The 26036-nt window shown below is 44.1% G+C and overlaps 1 protein-coding gene across 6 annotated transcripts in view; it reads right to left on the reverse strand.

Annotated features, from left to right (window-relative positions):
- Positions 1-22568, reverse strand: part of AGPAT4 (1-acylglycerol-3-phosphate O-acyltransferase 4) — a 123023-nt gene extending 100455 nt beyond the window's left edge. For 2 of the 6 annotated variants that reach the window (XM_064598326.1, XM_054505636.2), the window contains exon 1: positions 22416-22553. Coding sequence is in view for 1 of the 6 variants with exons in the window: in XM_064598324.1 (XP_064454394.1) it covers positions 22295-22442 (148 nt within the window). In the remaining 5 variants the exon portion in view is untranslated. Of the gene's footprint in view, positions 1-22294 lie in introns of all 6 variants that reach the window. The other 4 variants (XM_045865851.3, XM_064598324.1, XM_064598323.1 and 1 more) reach the window with 4 other exon arrangements.
- Positions 22569-26036: the final 3468 nt, after the last annotated feature.

Consider the following 26036-nt stretch of genomic DNA (forward strand, 5'->3'; position numbering starts at 1 on the left):
TCCAGGCCCAGGATGAACCCCCACCCCATCCATTTCTTACAGAATAAATAGAAGCTCAATAAATATTGATCCAATCTGAATCTCTAGATGACCTAATATAATTTGATCTTCATACCAATAACTCTGAATTGTCAAAAGCAAAATGCAAAAGCAATAGCATGAACTGACAATGTCCTAGGTTTCTTTCCCATTACAATAAGCACCGGGCAGATGACCCAACAATTTATTCTCCTAGCAAAAGCCATGCAGATAACCCCCCATGATTGTTCCCTAAGCCATCACGTTGTGTAACAAGCATGGAATCCTCTTCTATAAATGCTGAAATTGCATGAGGCAATATATATCAAACTGACATGAAAACAACTAAAATGAAAGCAAATTACCTACTTAAACCCCATCAGGGGAGCTCAGATATTGGTTGGGGACTAGAGTGGACTGGTTTTTTTGTTTGTTTGCTTGTTTTGGTTTTGTTTTGTTTTTAAACAAAGACTCTTCTATTAAAATACAAATCTAAAAAATAAAAATACAAAAATAAAATACAAATCTGATAAAAGTAAAGGAAATTATGCTCACTATGTAAGTCACTTAGCCATAGTCATGGAATATTTTTAAAGATAATTTCCCCCCATTATAACAGTAATTCACATTCATTATATAAAATCTGTAAAGTTCTAAAATGTAGAAATTTTAGCACCTATAACCGTCACTGACATTTTGGTTTATTCTCTTTCAGTCTTTGGTGAATGCACAGACTTTTTTTTTCTTTTTTTCTTTGCTAGGTACAACCATTGCAGAGGCCTTTTTGTTTTTTTAAATATAGTTGAGCTCTTAGGTTAAATCAATTTCATATGTCCTTTTCTTAAGCTTTAGTGAGATCATTTTCAATGTCCATATAACACAAGATAACTCCTCTAGTACTTACACTGGGCATATCATAATTATCTTAATGCCTCATTGTTGTATGTTTAGACTTCTTTTTGCCTTTTTAATAATAAATAAAGCAATGATTAATAATTTGGGGAGTAACTTTTCTTCTGATTTTTTAGTTATTTCCTTAGAATAAATAGGATTTCTGGGTTCAAGGAGCAAATGGTTTAAAGTATCTGGCAAATATCGCCAAATCCACTTCCAAAAGGTTTGTAGTTATTACGTTCTTTCCAGCAGAATACAAAAATACCCATTTCCTCATGTGTCTGCCAACAATAAGAATTCTCATTTAAGAACAACAAAAACCAGACTCACTCCTCATACACTAAAAGTGTGTCTCATTGTTTTAATTTGCATTTTTCTGGGTGACAAGTAAAGTTGGATATTTTTAAACATTCATTAAACTATTGCTTTTTCTTCCTGACTTGCCTTTTTATCTATTGCCCATTTATCTCTTGTGCATCGATTTTCATGAGCTCTTCATATATTAAATAGAATGACATCTTTCCTATTCCATTTAGAAGGACCATTTTTTCCAGTTTGTTTGCTCTTATTTTTAGCTCATTGGAGCTTTAAATTATTATGAAGAACTATGATTTCTTTCATAAAGTTTGAGCTTAGAGAATTCGTCCTTCTACCCTTCCTTTTCATCCTGCAGAAAACATATGTCACTGTTTTTCCATAACTAATGTTTATTCTTATTTGACCTGACGTTATTTTTGTCTATGATAATCTGTGAAGATCTAAATGGATTTATTTCCAAATATTTAACCAGTTGTATCCAAGGCATTTAGTGAAAGATCTTCCCTATTCCCTAAGTTCATACTACAATTCCATCCCTTAAATATCAATAAACAGAGAAGAAATAACTATAGGGATCAACACTGCAATTACTCTTTGTATAGGTGAAACACTGGCCATCGAGAGAGTCAGGTGACTGGCCCCATCACTCACGAGGGCAGGGACAAAGCTCTGAGCACTCTTCCTTCCCTGGCTCTCCACCCAGTGCTGTTTCCTCTCCAGAGGCAGCAAATCTTACTGTGTATTACAGACCAGCCTTTACCAATCACTAGTTAAGAATCCCTAGGAAATCAGGAATCTGTACCTTGGCACCACATTCATGCCAACATAATCCCAGAGGGGAATGAGGGAAACCAAGGTGGATGCAGAAGCCACTGCCTGGGCCTTACTGTTCCCATTCAAAGACCCAAGAAGTACGCTCAGTACTTGTAACGGTCCTGCTAGCTCTGATATTGTACTTCTCTACCTATAGGATGGTTTCTGCAGAAGAAAAAAAAAGCAGAAAGGAAAATAGTTCAAATTTGTAAAAGGACACATTACCAATTAGAGATTAGGGAATGGAAACCCTAGCACAGCAGGGAGCTTTAGTTGTCTTAACTGGTGCATCTCGAGAACCCAGAGCAGGAACGCATACAAGAATAGAGGGGACAGCAAAGCCTCACAAGGCCTCTGGGCCACTTTCCGCTGAAGGACCAACAGCCTCGGACACAGGGAACAGTAAAGGGAGTCCTGGGACACAGTGAACCCGCCAGCCTTCCTGGGACACAAGAACCGCAGGGCCTCGTGGGACACAGGCAACCGCAATGCGGCATCCTGGGACACAGGGACCCACAGGGCATCCTGGGACACAGGAAAAATTGAAGGGAGTCACGGGCAGCAGCCAGTGACTGAGTCAGGTCCACCAGGACGGGAGAATTCTTTTTCCAACCCAGACACTTGTTTGATGGTTATTTTTGGAAACAGTAAATTGAAGTTCCACATTGTGAATGCCCAGACTTAAGGAACTACGCAAGAAACTCAATGGATTCTTTGTGCCCTGATTAAACCAGACTTTAATTTTACCTCTGCTTTTAGGTTATGAGCTCCTTCAGTGTCAGACACCAAATATATCATAAATGAATTAGAAATAATTTTGAATTACAAATAAATAAATAGAAAATAATTATAAAATAGTAAGAGGAAGCACCAGCAGTTTTGTTTCTTCTCTGAGTAAATAATTAAATTGTAACAGAAAGACTTAGGAGGGCTAGGAAGAACAACAACGAGAAAGCATATTTAGTGACAAAAAGATGTTTATAATATGCACAATCAACAAACTTATGTATGGCAGGAGACAAATTGTGTAAGATGAGAAAAGTGTATCTCTGTACTTATGAAATAGTCTGGATGATAAGCCATCAAACTTTTTAAATTTCTAAAATATTTTAAATATACAAAACATACAAAATGTTCTACCTCATTGATATTTAGTCATGTTTGCTTTATGTTTTGTTTTTTTTTTTTAAGATTTTATCTATTTATTTGACAGAGAGAGCCAGAGAGCACAAGCAGGCGGAGAGGGAGAGGGAGAAGCAGGCTCCCCACTGAGCAGGGAGCCCAATGCGGGGCTCAATCCCAGGACCCTGAGATCATGACCTGAGCCGAAGGCAGACGCTTAACCGACTGAGCCACCCAAGCACCTGCTTCGTGTTTTGTTTTTTTTTTCAAGAAATAATCTATTATAGATATTGAAGCCATTTCTCCAATCTGAGGTTGAAATTCATGTGTTTTCTTCCGTCTATTCTTCTACTGTATGTATCTGTATTCACAGACAATATATAAGTTTTTAGTTGCAAAGATGTATATAAATAATATTTTAATCCTTTTATGATTTCCTTTCTACACTCACTGTTTTTTGAAATGTTATGCTGGATTTCCAGTTTAGTTGTTTTAAGTGAAGAAAAGTATTCTTTTGTATGACCATATCAAAAATTAATGTATTATCATATTGATGGACATTTAGGGCATTTCCAGTCTTTTTCTCTATTACAGATGATGCATTCATGACCACTGGAATTGGAATTGCTGCATTAACAACAACACTCCAGAAGGATATTCTGAGTTAGAGATGATGGAAAATAGTAATTTTCTTCTTTATGCTGGTAAATACTCCCAATAGGAGAGTGTGGGGGTAATGCATTACCCTACTTGGGTAATGTATTTTAGTTATATAAAAAAAAGAGTTCAAACTTTTGCACCACACTTTTCAGATTACTTAGGGTGTTGTACATTACTTGGTACTGACAATGGTGTCTGATTTATCAGTGTACCCATTTTATAGATAAGGAAATGGAGGCTAAGGGAAGTTCTATGACTTGTTTAGTTTGGGCCTCCAGTTTCCTTTTCTATCATTCCCATTGACCTACTCCACAAAACTATGGGGGTGAAAAATAAGACAATTGGTTTGAAATTCTACAAAATATTATAAGGTGATTTATATATATGTACAATTCATTGGTTATCTTTTTTTCATGGTTATGTCACTCCTCTGTGCAGAGTAAGAAATACCTAAATATCAGGGAATATGCGGGACAATACATTCTTACAAAACTTCCAGGTACCATTTCAACAGGTCCTTCCCACGGACAGAAGTATAGTTTAGCAATGGTTTGTTGCTGGGAGATTTACTCCTTTAATCCTTGATCTAAGCTTTATTCAAACAGTAATTTAATTCTTAAAGATCGGTAAATACTGACTCAAATGCGAGAACAAAAAATGGATTCAATAGAGAAAGCAAGTGCTTTTTGGTTTCAGAAAACGCTCTTCACAGGACTTCCTACTTTCTAAGAAAGCAAATCCTGGCAGAGTAGAGAGCTCAGGAAATACAATGCCTGAACTCAAAAAAGCTGATGTCCTAAAACTGTTCAGAGAAAGGCACACACTGTGGCACCTGGCAGGCTCAGTCCATCGAGCACGCAACTCTTAGTCTCAGGGTCATGAGTTCAAGCCCCACGCTGGGCATGGAGCCTACTTAAAAAAAAAAAAAAAAAAAAAAAAGTAAATAAAAATAAAATTAAAATTCTAAAAGAAAGAAAAGGGCACACGCTGCTGAACACACCCAACAAACCATTTTTACTATCCTGAGGGCAGTACAGAGGTACATCAGGTTGGACAGGACACAGCCCTGGTTCCCTGTCAGAAAATCCCATGTAATCACCACTACAGGAGCAAAACCAACAGCCCTTCTGTTTCTTCTTCATTCCTTCCCTGTGGTATCTCATGCATAAAATTCTCCTGCATCAGGTCTCTGATAACATTTTGAGATAGGCCTGACTACCAAAGGGACTTGGCTTTGAAGGTCTGAGACATCAATGCAAAGTATGCTTGTTTCCTTAGCCTCTGAAAGATTTTAGGAAGTGAATGAAAAGCACCCAGCTTTGAACAGAGTTCCCATATGATCCCCAAATTCCAGTCCTAGGTATGTGCCCCAAAGAAATGAAAACATGAAGTCCGCCCAAAACCTGTATGTGAATGTTCATAGCAGTATTGCTCATAATAGCTAAAAGATGGAAAGAGCCCTAATGTCCATCCAGAGCTGCGTGATCAAACAAAATGGTGTGTATCCACCAATGGAACATTACTCAGCCACAAAAAAGAATGAATGACTGATACATGCGACAACATGGGGGAACCTCAAAAACATTACACCAAGTGAAGAAACCAGTCACAGAAGACCACATACTGTATGGTTCTGTGTATATGAAAGACCCGGAATAGGCAAATCCAGAGACAGAAAGTAGACTAGTGGTTGTCCAGGGCTGCAGGGGAGGGGGATAGGGAGTGACTGCCCCTGCATATGGGTTTCTTGTCTTTTCTTTTCTTTTTTTTTTTGAGGTGATGAAATGTTCTAAAAGTAGATAGTGATGATGATTGCACAACTCTGAATATATCACAAACCACTGAGTTGTTCACTTGAATGGGTGGGCTTTATGCTGTGAATTATATCTCACAGCGTTGTTTAAAAAAGCAAAACAAACTCCTGGCCCTACAGATGACAAAACATAAGCACTGTCGGCTTAATTCTACTTGTGATATAATCACACATGTCCTGACATTGTTGGGAAAAAAAGGAATGGGTGAGTCCTTATAGGGGAAGAACGAGGGGAATTTTGGCCTGCAGGAAAAAGGCACCCTCCCCTCACCCAGGGAACAGAGCAAGATGGCGGTGCCCAGGTCTGCTTGTGTGATGTGAGTGCCCACCAGGACACCGTAAGGATGTAGACTGTATCCTCCTAAGCTGGATGATGTCTGTGACACTAAGCCATAAATAAAGGAAGGATGGGATCTCACCTTTGATCCTAAGCAAAGCTTGTAGGCAAAGGCTATAAGGATATTTACTACCCCTAAGTCTTCCAGTCAGTCTCAAAGAGCAAAGGGAAATCAGCCCTAGGCATGCATGCCAACAGAAGCTATCGTCACCATGTAGGCTAATTAGGCTCCGTGCTTAAGATCTAGAGAAAATCTTCAGTGGGTCAAAGGTTTTGAATACCTGAGACTGAATACTCTGTTTATGTTCCTTACTATCAATGTGACCCACTAAAGTATATAATAGACTATATTCACTATAGCAGACTCACCGTGATTAAATTCAGATGAAATTTCAGGGCTCAAATATGCGAAAGAGATTCTACTAGAACTATAAAGTCAGCTGCCCTTTAATGGCCAAACGGAGCAGAAGCTGACAACGCTTCCCAGGAGCAGGACTCCATGAGGCAGGGCTGGTGTCTGGCGGCTTACCCCATCCCCCAGGAACCAGCACGGAACCTGCATGTAGTAGACACTGACGGAAAGAGTTTGTGAATGAAATCTGGTGAGTTGCCAAAAGCTTCACTTAGTTAATGAAATCAGTAGGGAGATAAATAATTGAATGGAAAAAGTGGGCTCATCAATTTGCAACATAGAAATTTTTACATTTTTTGGTTGGAAAACAAATGAACCAGGATAGAAGTCAGGAATTTATGTCCCCTGTTGTCCAGTTTTAGGTTGGAGAGACTTGCTCTTTTCCCAGAGTCAGAGTTGTTAACTTGATCAACCTACAGCGTCCAACTCAAGACATCTGCTGCGCTATTCTGAGAGAGAGACTGTAGGCTGTGGACGGGTGGAGACAGCGCACCTCACTCTTCCTCCAAGCCCTTCCTATGGATGTTGGGATCCCTCAAGTGTGATCCTGGGGATAGGGATGAAGTAGCAAGGAAAACGGGACTTATTTCTAATCCTTACTTTGGATCAGGAATAAAAGTGGTAAACTTAAAACTGGATGGATGCTGAAAACCATATATCGCCGCCCCCCCCAGGTGAGTAAACAAACAAGACACGGTCTAGTCAGTCAATAGAATAATGCCCAACAAAACAAAGGAACAAACTACAGACCCATGTAACACATAGACAGACCTCAAAAAAACTGCTAAATGAAAGAAGCCAGACACAAAACACTATATAGTGAATTTTTCCATCGATATGCAGCTCCCATATAAGGTGAAACCATAGAAACAAAAGATGGATTGCTGATTACCTAGGGCAACAGGGACAAGTGAGGATCACGTGCATAGGAACAAGGCACTTGCTGGGGGTGATCGAAAGGCTCCATGCTGGATTTTGGTGACCATTGCACAAATGTATAAACTTCCCAACTCACTGAACTGTATGTACACTTAAAATGGGTGAATTTTATGATTTGTAAAGTAGATCTCAAAAAAGCCATCCAAAATTAGACGAATGAATGGAAGAAAGAGGTTTTTTAAAAAATGGTTGAATTCCCAACAATGAAAAAGAATGACAGGCCGATTCTTTGAAAATGAGGAGCTGATTTAAATTAATTTTCTTCATGGAAATTAAAAAGGAATGTGGGCAAGAATGAATGAGAAAGAGGTGTAAAACAGAAAAAAGGAAAGAGCATGAGTTCCATCTTCTATTTCATAGTGGAAATAAAAACAAGCCTGTTTTGTTGTCCCATTAGCGTGGAGTCCAGCTGGTCTCCCAACCCCCAGCTTCACTATCATATACAAAAGATGTTAGCATACATTCTGTTATATTTTTTGCTTAAATAAAAATAACACCTTTGCTCCACCATTTTCCCAGCTGACTCACCCAATAACGGTACCAACAAAATAAATTAAGTCAACTCAGCATCATTTAGCTTTAGTGGCTGCACGAGGGCTCCTTGTTTTTTGATTATTTATTAGTTACTAAACTGAAATATCTGGGAGAAGTTCTGCCTACCAGAATAAAGGCTCGAGTATTTACATCTCCCGACTTTGGGAAACAAGGAATTTTACTTGTCTCCCGTCTTAATGATACATGCCCCATGAGATCACCAAGATTGAGAATGCCAATTCAGAGGTGAAAACTGTAAATTCACTGCATTCCTTAAAAAGTGATTTGTCTTGGGGGCGCCTGGATGGTGCAGTCACTTAAGTGACCGACTCTTGGTTTTGGCTCAGGTCATGATCTCAGGGTCATGAGATTGAGTCCCACATTTAGAGTCTGCTTGAGACTCCCTGTCCTGCTCCCTCTGTCCCTCCCCACCCTGCCTCAAATAAATAAATAAATAAATAAATAAATAAATAAATAAATAAATAAATAAATAAATAAATCTTTAAAAAAACAACAGTGATTTGTCTTGACTGGAGTAACTGAAATAACTGAAATAACTCCACTTTAAATTCTCTATCCTTCCCCATTTGAAAACAAATTTCCTACAAATAGGGTTGGCAGACTCTCCACAAGGAGAAAACATGAAACCTACATTGTGATTCACGTCTTGAGTCAGAAAGGCAACAAAATACAGAAAACATACACACTTCGATGGACACAGGAGAGTGCTAATCTCTCATGATCACCCGAAATGATTTCTCTTATTTGAGGCAACTTCAGTCTTAAGACTTCGGCATCTTCATATGTTGGAAGACGGTTCTATTTTCCTCCCAGAAAACCATGGAAACACCATCCACAGAGAGCCTTTCTTCAGCCTGGGTTTTAGTAAGATTCAGTTTAAGGTTTAGTCACATGGCCAGAGGTCAAGAACTTGGGGACAATGTCACAAGCTTGGCTAAGCAACACACCATCCTTCCTGTACTGAGATGACCTAACGTGACTGGCTACAGCAGTCACCCCTGTGCTCTGAGCTGCTGGTGATCGCGGATTTATTTTTGTGTGGCCATCTTGTCTCACACGGTCCTGCTTTTGAAAAGCTGTCCAGAGTTAGGGCGGGACTGTAGTTTGCCCATTCTAGCTGGCATTCACCAACACCCAATAAACCTCCTTAGACTCAATGCCATATGGACTAGATAATTTGGGGGGCCCAGGGCAAAATGAGAACGTAGGGCCCCTTGTTCAAAATGTATTAAGAATTTCAAGACCCTGAATGGAGAATCTCACACCAAGTGCAAGTTCCTGGGTGACCTTGTAGTTCACACGCCCATGAGGCTGCTCCCACTCAGTGGCGCCCTGACCGTCCCCATGGGCAGCTCCTCAAATCTGCCCAACTTAGAAAGGCATTTAAGAATTGCCAGAAAGTACACAAGAATCTCCAGGAAAACGGTTCATTTAAAAAAACATGTCAGTAGCTGACTCCAAGCCACCTGCCAGAGCTGAGCACCTGAGCTCACGGAGTGGTTACACTTGACTCTCACCTCTGTTCTCAGACCTGCACGGGCAGGTGGGCCACCATCAAAGGCACCCATGGCCGCTTGATACCGTATGTCTTTGGGACTAATACTGAACTACATTGCACGCTGACAAACAGAAACCTCTCCCAGGGAAGGAGGGCCAGTGTCTTCTTTAACAAAAGCCCCACTGGCCTGGCAGCTTGCAGCTGGGATGCCATTGAAGCATAGGGGGTGGAGGGGTGTCCCTCCCACTGGAAGGGCCCCCTCCTCAGAGGATGCCTTTCATTCCTTCAACAAATATTTACTGAGGCACCACCCTGGGCAGTAGAGACACCAAACGGCCTCAAGGAGCTTGCTACAGTGTGGGGAAGAATGAGGAGAGAATTTTAAATGCTAACATCAGCCGGCGAGGACTCTCCCGGAATTGCAATGTGTTTTTAGAAGGGAAAGTGAGGGCAGGTAGGGCGGTGAGGAGGTCAGGACAGTCTTCCCTGAGGGCACACCTCGGCCCCTGTCTTCTGTCCCCTCTGCTGCCCTCCCTTCCCCCTTCCTCCCAGCCTTCATTCATCCTTCCAAACCCTGCCCGAGACTGTACCATCCCGCTGCCTCCCCCCGAAACCACGAGATGCCTTTTTCCCCGTCTTCTCACAGCCCCTTCTATCTTCACTGTGAAGTCCACGGTTAAAGGACTTAACCACTGCGTGGTAATCATCACTTACCGCAGGAGTAAATGATGTAAAAGATTAAGCACAGTGCCAAGGCCATATAAGGTCACTAAATGTTTTCCTATGTATATCTGTCTGCCTTCCTACAAGCCTGAATTCCTTAGGAGCCCCAGTGTTTTCTTTTCTTTTTTTTTTTTTTTAAAGATTTTATTTATTTATTTGAGAGAGAGAGAATGAGAGAGAGAGAACACATGAGAGGGGATAGGGTCAGAGGACGAAGCAGACTCCCTGCCGAGCAGGGAGCCCGATGCGGGACTCGATCCCGGGACTCCAGGATCATGACCTGAGCCGAAGGCAGTCGCTTAACCAACTGAGCCACCCAGGCGCCCGAGGAGCCCCAGTGTTTTCATCCGGGATCCACAGTGTCCAGCATGTGGACCTGGCTGTGGCAGGTGGGTAATAAATATTCATAACATGAATGACTTGAATGGCTAGTCACATCCACCACACTGTTATAGACAAACACCCAGCTTATGGTGCATTAACACGTTGACCACAGTGTCTGTGGGATGGAGCTGCTACCACACCCAGATCAGGACATCACCATTAACAAAGCAGCATCCCCCACAGGCAGGTGGGATGTTTTACTTGCCAAAAAGCCAGCTAATAAAGGAATGTTACCAAGCTGTATTTGATGTGAGACAACTCAATAATTTAACTCGACCTCTATTCTAGGAATACATGTTGGTCAGAGAGAACAGAACCTACCAGACTCTTGCTGCTCTAGTTATGACGCAGACCCTTAGCCCCTTGCTACACTCCTCTAACACGGAACCTTGCCTACTGAGGATCTGAAGAGGCTGAGTCCCGTAAAGGTATCAACCTTAACACCGGAGCAGGGACTCAAGAGCCAAAGAGTTGGTTTGCTTCATGGGCTAAGCGATCTTGAGCAAATTACTTAACCTCAGTCTCCTCATCTATAAAATGGAGACAATAGGTCCTACTTCATGGGGTCATGGTGAGGATTAGTTGTTTCTGGAACCCTGCCTGGGACATGAGAACCTTAAACGTAGCTAGTTAGCATCATCCTCCTCATCGCCTTTGTCCTGCCCTTGGTTTTGTTTGTCCAGAGACACTGTCTTCCTAGCCACCTTGCTGTCACATGGTTCCAGTTCTCCCAGCCCATCAGAATCACCTAGAAAACAAACAAACAAACAAAAAATCGAGGAACCAGAGACTCGATGCACCAGTCCAAGGTGGGCAATTCTAACAGACAGGCAAGGCTGAGAACATGGGTGAGCCTCTGCCCCCGAGACCCTGAGACCAGACTAAAGTGAGGGAGACGCAGCTCCTTGCTCACTGCAGCCTGGTGCTCCCTTCCGCATTATCTGTGGCTGCATCCCTGACTCTGCATCCGACACCAAGGATGCGTGCTAGCTCAGCATGCCCTCCCACGGCCAGCTCCACAGAGGCTCACTCCTTCTTCCTTTGATTTACCTCCCCTTTCCTTCTGTCGTAGCCTGGGGTAGGAACCAAACAGGGAACAGACGCTCCAGGACATGCCATCCGGGGCTTGGAAGGCCAGCTCAGAGCCCAGCTTCCCCGGGGGTGGGCTGTGGCAGGGAGCAAGCAGCCGGCCACCTCAACGTTACCTGTCGCCATCTCCTTCCTCACCCATCTCAGCCAGGGGACAACTTGTTTTGAATGAAATAATTTTCTGGAAAGTTAAAATTTAGAACTAACTTGCCAAAAGATAGAGTGGACAAAACCATTGTTTCTGATGGCAATCTTTCCAGCGTCCTCTGGATTGTCCTGCTTTAGTAAATGGAGTACATCAGATGCCACATCAAGGGCTCAGGACCATGGGTCTGCTGGACATGTGTTCTTGGGTTTCCTACCCTGCCATCGATGGCTCCTTTTCCACCATTTGCTCAGGCAAACAGGTAACCAAGCTTGCTAAGCCAGTCATTTCAGGATTACACTTGCTGTGTGAGTATGTTCAGGGTAAAATCAGATTAAGCCTCACAAAGTACATAGGCTTTCGAGAATAATTTTTCCCACTGTATACTGCAGATTTGGGGCTGTCTTCCACATGGTTGAATCTGTCCCCAACTGGATACTCTACCATCTCGTAAATGGAATAGGCTTTGGCAGACTTGCTGGTTTAAGCTGAATTAGACAATAAACTCCCCGTGGTCACAGAGTACACTTTCCTTCTCTACTTTCAGCAGGCTCCACACCGTAATGCCCTGCCCTGCGTCACACGAATTTTCAAGTGCAAATTTCACTGGAATATACTGTAGTACTTCTTATGAGCAGACGCCATTGCACCCTAAGACTTTAATGGCATGATTTCCATTTTCAGAGAAACGTTGGGTCAAGTGATACTGCATATCCACACTTGATAACATGGTTTTATTTGTTCAAGTAATCTCTACACCCAACATGGGGCTTGAACTCCTGACCTCGAGATCAAGAGTCGCGTGCTCTCCTGATTGAGCCGGCCAGGTGGCCCAAAAACATGGTTTTAAAAAGAGCAAGGATACACACACAACACACACACGAGAGGCCTACCCTTCTTCCTTAATATTCTCAAGTATATCTAATAAAACTTGGTTTGCTTGTGCCTGGGCAAAGTCCACAGTTCAGATTTTTTTTTTTTTCGTCCACCAACGTCTTACTATAAAGGGGGGAAAAAAAAGCAGTTTATTGGGGTAGTTAGGTACTGGGTTCTCCTCTTTCCCTCTATTACAACAAGGTCTGCCCATGCCAAGGCTTCTTATTTAAGGCAGGAGGTTTGGGTTGGATTATTCTTCAACCCCTAGAGAGGGTGGGACCCTTAAAGAGATGGGTACCTTGAGGACAGTTTGTTAGGATTTGAATTGGCAAATTTCACATGCCTGGCTATTTTGTTCAAATTCCAAAAGATAACCCCAGTGAGAGAAACCTTTATGAGAACAGGAGGTAATGTATCATAAACTGGTGATAAGATAAAAGATATCTATAAGCAGTAGGAGTTAAAGCAACTCCTTATTGGAGACAGTCAAGGCAATGGGCGAGGGAGAGAGATTAGAAAGAACAGAATGGGCATTGGGCTAATCTAGAGAAGGGGTTATTCCAATAGAAGGAAGAAAGTCCAGGAGGGTGGGTGACCAGAGCCAAAAGAGAGGGACTCAAGCAACCGTCCATAAATGATCCCATCAGGAACAGAGAAACAAGGAAGAAACAGAGTCAAGGCAAGCCAGTCCCCAGGGATGACTCATGGCCTGCCCTATTCCATCCCATCCCCAAGACTGTTTAGTGACAGTAGTAAAGAGGAAAGGTAGTGGAAGGGACAGCATGATAAATGGACTCTTCCTTCCCACAAAGTCACTTAGACATCATCCAGCTCAGTTTTCCCTCTAAAATCTTTCCACAGAGATGTTCCCTTCAGCTGAGGAAGCTAACTGAAGGATCTGGAGCTATGGCCGAAAGCCATCCGAACAACCAAGCATGTTTTGCCTTAAAAGTTCATGTAAATGTTGCATGTTATATCATGGCATATCCATGTTCGTTTTATTTTTTTAAATAAAATATACCTTGGATCTTTCAGCAAAACGGATGCTTGGGTGACGTGGGCCTGGATTATCCTGCAGCTCTCCACACTCGCTGGCATACTCCCAAAATGGCCCCACCGTGTCGGTGGCTGAAGAAGCTGGCCTGTACGCTGGCCTCCTCCCTGACCAGGTCAGGAAATGAGGACACAGAGGCCATGTGAGGCTACCTCCCAGTGCCGGGACCAGTGCAGAACCAGAGACAGTCCCTGGTCTCAAGGAGTCCAAGGTCCCACAGAAAGTAAGCAGGTGACCTGGGTTGGGGACCTGGTCCTCCCTTCTGCCATGCTGCTTCTCGTGGTCCCTACAAGGCCCCCCATCTCTGTGGCCCAGCAGAAAGTGTCTAGAGAGGGAGGCCTGGCAGTCTCCAGATTCTGGCCAATGCAATGTTCCTGTGGCCTCCGACAAGGCAGGACACCTTGACTGCCAGCCTGCTAATCCTCTCCCTGCCCAGAGAGGCAGGCAGGGTCGCGTCCCATGGTGTACCCGTTCTTAGGAAACTGCCACTCACTGCTTGCCCAACACCCACAGGACACAACTAGATCCCAGCCTGGTAAACCACATGCTCTAGAAAGGTGCATCCTCTCTGGGGAGCCAAGCCACAGAGAAGCTGTTAAGACCAGACTGTCTTAGAGACAAATCACAGTGCAGCCATTTGAGAAGACAGAAGGGGGGGCAGAGATGAAGTCCCAATTTGGCTAAAATTGGACCCAATATAAATAATTAAAACAATCAGGCACATTTAAAATATTTCTGTGGTCCTCTCTCCCTGTTTCCCCTACTTAAACTTTAACCCCACTCTTCCACCCAGAAACGGAGGCCGAAGGAGGAATTTGGTGACCCCACAAAACTTTCATTATATCATTCGGTCCTAAGTAACTTCTTAAATTTCCACATGATGCGGGGGTTAAGATGTAGAATTTCTGCTCATTTATGTGAAGCTACGGAAGGTCCTTTGACCCTGAAAGAAGATCCAGGGACATTGTGGGAAAGAACGAATCATGCAAGTACATGCAATGCTTTTAAAATTTCTGTCTTATCCTGTAGGCAGCCCCGGTCTGGTTCACCTTTGTACCCTCAGCGCCTGGCCCACGGTAGGCTGGATACAAGGGTTCAGAGAGGGTTCTGGAATTGCGTGGGAGTCTGGAAGAACAGATATACCCGTGCCCCCACCCCCACCCCCCCATGCCCATCTTTCCAGTCTTGGAAGGGAGAAGGGCAGACAAAGGAAGGGACAAGGTGGTTGTACGCCCAGCGTTCCCAGGCACTGGGCTGGGGAGCCGGGGCCTTACCTGAAGTAGGGGCTGGTCCCAGGACAAGTAGTAAAAGGGCCCTCTGGTGTAAGTGAGAAGGCGGGAGAGGCTTGAAATGCCTTCAAGATTGGGAGGGGAGGGTGCTAAGAGGCAAATAAATAACCAGTGAGACCTGGGTGTGGAGCTCACTGGTTGGCCTAGAAACTGGGAATTAATCAGGAAATCCCGGCACACAGACCTGAAGTCAGTTAAGGGAAGCGCTCACAATTCTTTCTGTAGATATGTTAATCTATCCCGCCCAGGGGGTTGTCCCACCCGCCTGGGGGAGTTGAGGCCAGCTGGCTCAGCCAGGCCTTGGGGCTGGGACCACACAAGCAGAAGGCTGTGGAGTGGGCCATATTTGAGTACTTCTTGGTGACATGTCTGCCCTTCATTTCTTTTCTTTTTTTTTTTTTTTCAATTCTTTTCTGTTAATTTAAATGACCGAATTGCCCCTTTGGTTGGGGCTGCCATTGTAAAACCTGGTGAGCGCAAGTTAGTCCTGAGAGATGGGTTTGCTTGGATCCAGGAGTTCCCTGAAGTTCTCAACTGCAGGCAATTCTGCCCCGCCAGGGGACATCTGGCAATGTCTGGAATGTTTTTGGCTGTCACTCCTGGGGTGGGGGGTGGGGGGAGTTCCACTGGTAGAGGCAGAAATGCGGCTAAACATCCTGCAGGGCATAGCATGGCCCCACAACAAAGCATTATTTGGCCCCAAATGTCAACAGCACCCAGTAGAAGAATTTGTCCTAAGGAACGTCAACCTGGAAGGACCTAGCCCGGGTGGGGGGATTTGGCTCAGATAGGCAAATCTGACCCCTGACTCCCTGTGCCCACCTTTCCCTAAGCTACAACACCCATTCGGTGCCAGGTACTCCATCTGCCCCGTGCTAGGAACAATGCAGTTAGAAAGCCCCTGCCATCAATAAGCACCCAGGGCGGTGATTAGGATCAAACCTTAAAGAGCGAATTGCCATTTAACGTCATCGCTTCTGAGAGTGACGTTTTATGAAGGACAGGTGATGGGATGGAGGACGAATGTCAGGAAAACAGAGGCCAGAGGTTGGGGAGATAGGCACAAAGGTGGTGCACATCTGGGGAAGGAAGCCACTCGCCACCGTGGGTCCATGCAACCCGCCCTTCCCCCCAGCAGAAGACAGAAAAAGAGGGGCTCAGAACTGGGCCCCGGAGGAAGGTGCGTTGATAGCGGTGGCATCCTGGGAAGAAGCACTTGGGATGGACAGGCTCTTTAAAATTTCATCAGTCTGGGTTAACCTCTGCCCACAGAGAGGTGACAGCTCACAAGGGAGCTGACGGAGATGGGGAAAAAGACCAAATCTTGCTCCCGGTCAATTCGTTTCACCGGTTCTCATTTCAGAGTTTGTCCGAGAGAAGCACAGTGTCCTTCCAGATAAAACTCTGCCTTTACACGCAGTGATAGACCTGTTCACAAAAACAACAGAAAAGAAAGTCTGCCTCTCCAACCACAGCCTTGGGAGCCATTCAAGCAGCAACCACAGGTGTCCTCAAGCGCAACTTCTCAGCAAAGTTCCATCCTTGGTTAAAAATCAGTTTTGAGGTGGCACAGTCGGTTAAGCATCTGATTTTTGGTTTTGGCTCAGGACATGATCTCGGGGTCACGAGATCGAGCCCCACACCGCGCTCAGCACAGTCTGCTTGAGATTGTCTCTCCCTCTGGCCCTCCCGCTCCTGCTCACTCTTGCTCTCTCTTTCAAATCATTCAATCAATCTTAAGAAAAAGTTAGCTTGGAGAATAGTTCGTATTTAATTTGATGTTATGTCCTGCACTGTCATTCAGCTATTTGAACCACAAGACCCTTGCCCTGCCCCACCAGATCACCTCTCTGGCTGAACCAGAACCACCAAGCTCCCTGAAAACCATAGCAGCTTGTCTCCTAGGCTCTGCTGCTGGCGGTTGCCCAAGTTCAAAAACACTCCTTTCTCTTCCGGTCTTTCTGCAGCTCCCAAACACTAGGATGAAAGGGATACAGGGGAAGGTCTGCATGGTAGACGTCTGATCCTTGGGTCAGACATGATCACCGCATGTCTGCTCAGTCCGTGGCACGATGCTGGCCCGGGGCACAGATGGATAAATATAGCAACGGCATGGAGGGGGCAGCCATACACAGTTCAGCAGTCTAGGTTCGCATCTCACCTCTGTTCCTTATTACGAAAGCAGGTGAGTAGCTCACCAATCTTTACTTCCTGCCTTTGTAAAATGGAAAAGATAATAGTTCTACCTGCTTGGTTTGTTATGAGGCTAAAGTGAATTGAGAGCTGTGAGATCTCTGTACTAGACGGGCACACAAGAAGTTCCTCATTAAAGTGGGCCCTTACCATTCTCAGAGAAGCTACATGTTCGCTGGTCCCCTGAGCATCTCTGATGGCTTCGGCAGGTGACCTGCCATCCCCCCAGATCGAGGACTGATCTTCTGCAGGAATTTTAGGGAACAGCTTCAGACTCCTCTGAAGTCCAAAATGTGCCTTTTTTCCTGGAGGAGCCTACATAGAATTAACCATGGACTAGCCGCTAGGTATAACCCAAATTCAGAAGGGAGAGATCTATGCCAGCCAGAGTTATCTGGAACTCTGGAACAGCTTCACGCTGGAGGCAGAAGCTGACCTCTTCAGAGATCAAAATATCGAAGAAGAAGGGGGACTTGCTAAATGTTTTCTCTGAAGGTCGGACAAGCAGAAAGGGTGGTGCTCTGGATGAATGAACTTGGTTATGTTGCCCATGTAATCTCCGTGGTGAAGGTAGAAATCATATGGGGGCAAAACAGTTCTGAGGAGCTTCGTGACATCAGGAAATACAAACAGGATAAGTACTCCAACAAGGTTTTAACATTCTTTATTTTGGCTATTTAGATTTGAGGTGTTGAAACCTACTTGGTTTTGTCAGAAGGAGACATGGACTTGCCATGCGTTTTGGGAATTAGCTCTAAATGACAAGAGGCTCTCTAGCAAACCAGGGGGCATATAATTTTGATGACAGTGGGAATTTCCCTTTTAAAAATGCTATACTTGGGGCGCCTGGGTGGCTCAGATGGTTAAGCGTCTGCCTTTGGCTCAGGTCATGATCCCAGGGTCCTGGGATCGAGTCCCGCATCGGGCTCCCTGCTAGGCTGGGAGCCTGCTTCTCCCTCTGCCTCTGCGTCTCTCTCTCTCTCTGACTCTCATGAATAAATAAATAAAACATTAAAAAATAAATTAAAAAATAAAAATAAAAATGCTATACTTGAAGTCCATCTGGAGGGAGCTATAGTCCCAGGGAAGTCCATAAGTGAGTTGCTATGAGGGAACTTTGAGAGATTAATGCTCAGCTTATGCTTTTCAGAAACAGAACATGTAAGTCTTCTGGACTCTATTCCTCTATGGCTCCAGGGTCAGAAATCCCACCTCTTCCCATTTCATTAATCGACAAATGTTTCCTGACACCAGCCATAAGCTCAACCAGTGCAAAAGATACAAGAAAATTGTAAGATGGACAATGGTCAAACAGCTAACCACTCTTTCCTTCTCCGCCCAGCACAATCTATATATAAAATTGTTCAGTGAAAGAAGCATGCAGTGCCATTAGCTAATAAATGCCTCTCTCAAAAATAACCCTCCCTGGTTTAAGGGACTCTCTCCACATTTGTCTCCCTGTTCGTTCCTCAGCTTCTTTAGGAAATAAATAATTTCCTATTTATTGCTATGTCCATGACTTATAATGCCGGCCACATGATAGTCAACGTCATTTGTTGAGGGAATGAATAAAGGGGTGGATGATGGAAGCGTGTATATATATGAATGAATGAAAGGTGACTGAAAAGTAGGATTTAGGATCATAGGATGAAGCAGAAAAAAACCAGAATGGAGTAACAAAGTGAAGACAAAATCGAAAACAAGTAGAAAATCTTTGGTGGAAGAAGAGTGCATTTGAAAAATACAGGAGGCAGGTTAGATAGATCATTCCATGATAATGTTCACCAAAAATTGCTTTTATTTTAAGATCTTTCTCCTTACTCAGTCATTAGATGTATTCTCTCTGAAAAACCCTTCAGATATTTGAAAACTGTAGCTATTTACTCTGCACCCAGTTTTGCTCATAGTTGTGTCCATAGCACTTGGCAGATACAAGAATACAGTGACACAATGATAAAATGAATACTGTTAAAAGAATACAAGATACAATGAATATTGTTAAAAGACAGAGTTCCTGATGTGAGCTTGCCCTTTCCCACAGCCGTAGCAGTGGTCCTCCCTGGTCCATACCACGAAGCCAAATTTCAGAGTACCAACACTTGCTTTCCAAACAGATTCTGTCTTGGACAAAGACTATTGAATTAGAGTTGCCTAGGCTCTGGGTGGTGTTGGGTGATTATTAAGCCAGGCTTGATCACATATGTCTCTCAAAACACGTAGGTATCAAAAACCATTTAGAACTATGAATGCAGAGTCTTCACATGCACGTTAGACCTCCTTTTGAGAATAGAGCAGATTGCACAAAATGTAGTAAGTCGGCCACGTGCTCATCTGAGCTCCCCATAATTTAAAGCTATGGCGATGGTAGGTATCATTAGGATGACGTTGTAGGGACAGGTGGGGTCCCCTCTCCCAGATTTCTTACTTGTTTAAAGTCTGATTTAAGTCTGGCCTTCACTTCAAAAATAACTGGATTAGGTAGGATTCCACCACCTACTCACATCTTTCTCCTATCAATCTGTCTTCTGGTTTACACAAAATTCTGTCCCTGAATCTCTATTCACCAGCACAGAGTATACCTGCCCTATTTCCACACTAAAGACAGGACCTCTCCCCACTTGGGACAAGAATGGAGAACCATGCTGCATCTCCTAGCCCCCACACCCGTTCCCTGGGACAACTTTGCCTTCTTCCCTTTGACTTGCCCATCTCCTCTCCTTCCAACTGTTACATCCTCATCCTGGTCATGTTCTTCTCGGACCAACCGCATCTGGTCTCCCGTCTCCCTCTTGCCTGGCCTCCTGCTCTCAGCTGTGCGCACATCTGCACATGCTGTCACCCCCGTTTGGTGGATCTTTAACTTGGGCACCCAATTCAGAGCCTGCAGACAGTGAGGTCCCAGCCCTGTGGCAACTGACTCCAACTTCTTTGCTGTCACATCTTCTCAGCCTCTTTCCCGGGACCCTGAATTCGCTTTGCATCTACAGCTCCATTGACCTTCCCCAGGTCAAGGATGTTGATTATGTTTTTAACCCCTGCTCAGGGTCCGATGATAGGACAGTATTTATTTATTTATTTATTTCTGGCTGTGCTTCCAAACAATTCTTGCCCTTTGAACTCCATTCCATAAGGCTTTTTTGTTGTGAAATTGCTAGGTCTGGAAACTCCATCACAGACTTTGCCTTACACACTGGCCATCTGCTCTGCAGGGTCACGGGGTAAATCTACATCCTTGAGGACCATTTTCAAGCTAGAAAAACAGTAACTTAGCAAGACTGCTTTCCATGCTCTTTGCAAACATCGAAAGCCTACAGTTCAACTGCCGTGGGTACGAGCATGAGTTTTCAAAGTGAGAGTAATATGCTTTTTAAGGACATTTTTCTGTGCTTTATGCCCTTTAACTAGTTCTCTGGGCTTTAACTCTCTTTGGTTCTAGTTAGTCTTGTGCCATGCTAAGCAGTCCCCATCTTCAGATAACTTTTGTATCTACAATACTTGAGATCTCTTGCACTACAGTAAGTTTTTTAAGTCCCAGATAATAGCATGTTTAGGTAAGGATCTCTGCAAACAGAACCTCATTAAAACCACCCCTTCTTCCTGTTTCCATGCTGAGGGGTTACTCTGAGGTTTCTAAGTAATGCTTTTGGCTTCAGTAGCAGGAAGGCACTATGAGGGCTGAGTGACCTTCAGAAATCTTTATTCAAAATTACGGGTAATTTTAAGATTCAAGGATGAGATGACTACTGATCTGTCTTATAAAGGCTAATTTGTAATTCGGGATCCCGAATTAGGGGAATAGTGTCCATTATTAGATATTTCCTCAGATATACTGAATAAAAGCCTCAGTTCAATTCCAACCTGTTAACAGGCCCATTTAGACTATGCCTTTATAGCAGATGTGTGATTGATTCTAATCATATTTAACTTTGCTAATTACTGGGTAGACGGTACTTTTCTCTCATGCTTTATATTTTTCCTGAAAATCAATTCTCTTTCTGCCCATAGGGGATAGTAAGAAGATTCAGTAGTTTTAACTTAGGACTTTGACTTGTCCCTGTTGTCCCTGCCCACCTACACACACACACACACACACACACACACACTTTCTCCCTCTTCTTATGATAGTCTTTTCTAACTGCAGATGCTTCACGAATAATCACAGGTGGGTTAATACTTTCCCAATTTTGAAAAAGAGAAGGTCCACGGACCCTCACCTCCATGAGAGCCGATCACATGGGGAATCCATCTAAGGACGATCACTCATACTTGTTGAACTTAGATTTTGTGCCCAGTAAGTGCAGGCTAGAGCAAAGAACCCTCTTTTGAATATTTAGACGATCAGGCAAACTTGTGAGGCAGATAATAATGTATCTTATCAGTGCTGATTCTCAGACACTCTGAAACTTTTTTCAAGGATCTCACCTCCTTTAAAGAAGTGAGTGCTCGCCCCCCCCCCTAGCCTGGAATCCCCCCCCCCCCCCTTAGTCTGGTTCCAGCATTAATATCACGTCTAGAGAACTGTCCTGGTTTTCTGAAACAGACCAGAATTGAGGACTTGCACAAACACCAAATCATTCCTTCTATAATTCCTAGAGAGGATGGAGAAATTCAGAGGCCAAAAATTAAGTCATGAAGAGGTAATTACAAATGCCCGTTTCCTTGACGACACCCCTCCCCCCAGCCCTCCTGTGATAGGGAAAAACCAAAATGAAAGTGAGGAGGGGTAGCACAAAGCCTCGCTGGATTTTAGCAAGCCGAGGCAATCACCAGCCGGAAAGCAGCAAGCAGGCTCCGACCGAAATACAAATAAATCCACCTATATCGGGGCTGCCTTTTGTGTAGTATTATTTTTGTGGTTGCCATAGAAACGCCAGGGACGGAAGAACGTGTTGCATGACCCAGGAGACCGATCCGTAACAGGACCCTTCTCCCCGGCTTCATCTATTGCGGAGAAAACGCTCTCACCCAAGGGGGGGAGGCCTAAGGGGGAGACTCATCCCAGAACAGCAGCTGTAAATCACAACCTGGAAAGGCACGCTCACCCTGCTGAGCACAAAGAGAGGGCGCAGAGCCCCTCTGCCTTTCAGGCTCTGCGCCCTCCACGTCCCCACTGTCGCCTCACTTCCTTCTCCACCTTCCACTCGTCCTCGTTCTGTACCTACCCCTTCCAGAGGTTTTAGTGAGGTCCAGCCGAGGAGAGGAGAACAGTGACAGAGAGAGACACACAGACATCCGCCACGCCCAGAGGTGAAGTCGCCTGGAAACAGCACGAACAGCACATACCTCCTTTTCTGGCGGCCCCTGCCACATGGGCTTAGAAATCAGAAACTGAGAGGGAGCAGGCTGGGGTGCAGGAATTGCCACTAGTTTATAGGAGCTGTAAGTCAGCCAACACTGGGAAGAAAAAGCGAGACTCCACCCATGGGGTGGACCCTTCGGGGGGAAAAAAAAAAAAGTGGTCCTCAGCTGACGTCTCTCCCCACCCCATGTCACTTCCTTTTAAAGCTACAATTTAGCAGTTACGGGGAGGGAAGACGCGAGCTGGTGTAACATGAGTCACTGCCTTCCCCTTCCAGTTAGTGCGAGGAAGTGCTTCGGTTAGCTTCGCGCTTGAAATCTGTGGCTCGGGAACCTGCCCGATTCAGAAACAAAGCCCGCCAGGTGGCCTTTTCTCTTCCTGCCCGCGGCTCCCCAAACCCTGTTGCATCCCCGGCCCGAAATGGCTCCTCCAGCCTCAGCCCGGACGGACTCCGGCCCCGGCTGCGTGGCGACCTGGAAATCGTCCTAAACCGGCTGGGTTTTAATTCAGCAAGTCTGCGATCGCTTTGTTTTGGAGGATGCCACACTCTGCCATCCACACCCCCCCACCACCCCCCCGCAACGTGTGCTGGGCAGGAGGTTGCTCTCCACCCGGGAGAGCCCCAGAACGCGTTCAAGGAAATAATGCCGAAAACTCAAGGGATCGGAGACGTTAGGAACTGGGAGGAAGAGGCTCTGAGGTCGAGGTGTTCTCTCCCTGCAGGGCAGCCCCAGGATCGATTACCCCTGCACGCGCGGGCACATACACAGGCACACGCAGGCATGCACGTGCACGTGGCATTTACAGGTAGTGTGTTGGAGAGGGTCTGGGCAGACCTTTATAATGAAACAGTGTCATTGCAACTTTAAAAGAGGGCGGGCTGTTGAAACTCCAGAAATGCCAGGTCTCTAACCTTCCCACAACATTATTTCAATCTCCATATAGTTCAGAGGTATGCCCTTCAAATGTCCACCGCTGGAACCATAGTCTCAAATAACATTTGGGTATTTAGGTATGACTCCTGTGTTCACTCCCATTTCTTTAGATGTTTACGATCCACAGGGAAAAATCAAATGCTCACAAGTAACTAGATCACACTGCAAAATTATGAAGACCTACAGATTGCTAAAAGCAAAACAAAACAGTGTGCCATGAGGACAGAGAAGATGGAAGAGTTTTTCAGTTAGGGTGGGGGAAAGGTGGGCATTCGTAATTGAGGAAAGGAGGTTTGGACTGGGTCCTATAGGGTGTGTGGCATGTTGATGGTATGTGGTGGGAGGGAGGGAGATGGGGCGTGGATGCCCTGGAGGATGAAGGACATCAAAGGCATTAAAAAGGAGTCTGAACAGGGATCTGAAGAGAAAACCCATCTGTGGCAATGGCTTATTTTAATATCCAGGTGAAAACTAATTTGAGCATATAGAAATGCTTATAAAAGATGCTTGCAAGACCTTTCTTACAGCCAATGCAATTTTTAAGTGTTGTCATAACTTTTCAAATTATGTTTTAAAATCCATTTATTTCGGGGCATTTGGGTGGTTCAGTCAGTTAAGCAGCCGACTCTTGATTTTGGCTCAGGTCTTGGTCTCAGGGTCCTGGGATGGAACCCTGAGTCTGGCTCCATGCTCAGCTGGGAGTCTGCTTGAGGATTCTTAGCGCACTGCAAACTGTAAGGGGTGAGAACAAGAGGCATGTTCAATCAGCAAGACTGTAAGAAATTAATGCTGATCAGTGGATAAATTTAAAAAGACATAAAAGATATTGGGACGCCTGTGTGGCTCAGTCAGTTAAGCATCTGACTCTTGATAACTCAGGTCTCAATCTCAGGGTTGTGAGTTCAAGCCCCATATTGGGATCCATGCTGGGTGTGGAGCCTACTTTTAATTAATTAATTAAAAGACATGGAAGATGTAAACTGTAACACACCATAAAAAATGATACACAAATAGCCAATAAGCATCAACAACAACAAATATGCAACCTCCCATAAAAATATAAGATGTGGGCACCTGGGTGGCTCAGTCGGTTAAGCGACTGCCTTCGGCTCAGGTCATGATCCTGGAGTCCCGGGATCGAGTCTCGCATTGGGCTCCCTGCTCGGCAGGGAGTCTGCTTCTCCCTCTGACCCTCCTCCCTCTCATGCTCTCTGTCTCTCATTCTCTCTCTCTCAAATAAATAAATAAAATCTTAAAAAAAAAAAAAAAAAGATGTGCTGTCATTTCTTTGCCTTTCCACCAGTCAAGCATTCAAAAAACTAACATACAAGTAAAGAGGATGCCATACGGTGGGCTCTTTCCTCTCTCGCTGTTGACAGTAAATTGGTACATTCTTTTTGGAATTCAATTAAACAAGATCTATCGTGAGGCTTTAAAACAGTCATATTCTTTATGCAATAATTCAACTCCCTAGAATTTATGCTAAGGAAATAAGCAGAGATGACCTCAAAGATTTAGGCACATGTAGATTCATTAGAGTCATTTACGATAGTGAAGACTGGAAACCATTTAAATGTCTGAAGTAGCAGGTTAGTTATATAAATGATATGATACTCATACACTAGAACATACTACATAAATTTAAAACGCTGTATTTGAAAGACATGAGGAAACTTTCACAATATATTAAGTGAAGAGCAAACTAAGCTATGTATAAAACATAAACTCTTCTTTATAATTATACAAATATTTATTACATGGCCTATAACGGATTGGAAAGTGTCCCCCCAAAATTCATGTCCATCCAGAACCTCAGAAGGTGATTTTATTTGGAAACAGGGTCTTTGAGAATGTAATTAGTTAAGATGAGCTCATACTGAATTAGGAGGAGCCCTAAGTCCAATGACTGGAGTTCTTGTAATAAGAGGAGAGGACAGAGAGAAATTTACACAGAGAATGAGACCATGGGATGGCTTGGAGGCAAAGCTTGGAGCCGTGTGTCTACAAGCCAACGAGTGCCAAAGCTCGTATTCTGGCAACGGCCAGAAGCTAGGAGAAAGGCATGGAACAGATTTTCCCTTAGAGCCTCAGAAAGAACCAACCCTGCTGACACCTTAATTTCAGACTCCTGGCCTCCTGAACTGTGAGAGAACAAATTTCTGGTTTTTAAAACCCCTCAGTATATGGTCATTTTTCATGGAAGCCCATGGAGACTCATACGGTGTGCAAAAAAAGTCATTAAACTGTTAATGATTATTCTGGCCTGTGAGGTTGAGGGTGATTCTTATTGTTTCTTTAGATTTTATTGCATTTTGAAAAAAATGTCAACAATGAACATTTATAACTTTTATAAAAGAAAGTGATTGTGGGTAAAAACCCAAAGATTCAAGGTTTCAAAAGTCATGGTGTTCTAGGACGACTTAGGACAGAAGCAAAGAATAATCGATGATGATTAAAACATATTGTATCCTAAAGATTATTTTCAGAACTCTCTGTTAAAGAGGGAATGCTATGTGTTTCAGAAAAGTTTTTTTAGCCTGAATTTTGGTACTTAAGATAATGAATATCATTTATCTAAAATGCTAACTTACAAACCATATATTTAACCGCCACGCTAGATGGTTGAGTTATTAATGGGTATTTCAAACAGCCTGTTCTCTTAACACCTTG

This window comes from Mirounga angustirostris, unplaced genomic scaffold (genome assembly GCF_029215605.1).
Source record: "Mirounga angustirostris isolate CCGP_5_RB_7025 unplaced genomic scaffold, mMirAng1.0.hap1 SCAF_8, whole genome shotgun sequence".
Taxonomy (NCBI): Eukaryota; Metazoa; Chordata; class Mammalia; order Carnivora; family Phocidae; genus Mirounga; species Mirounga angustirostris.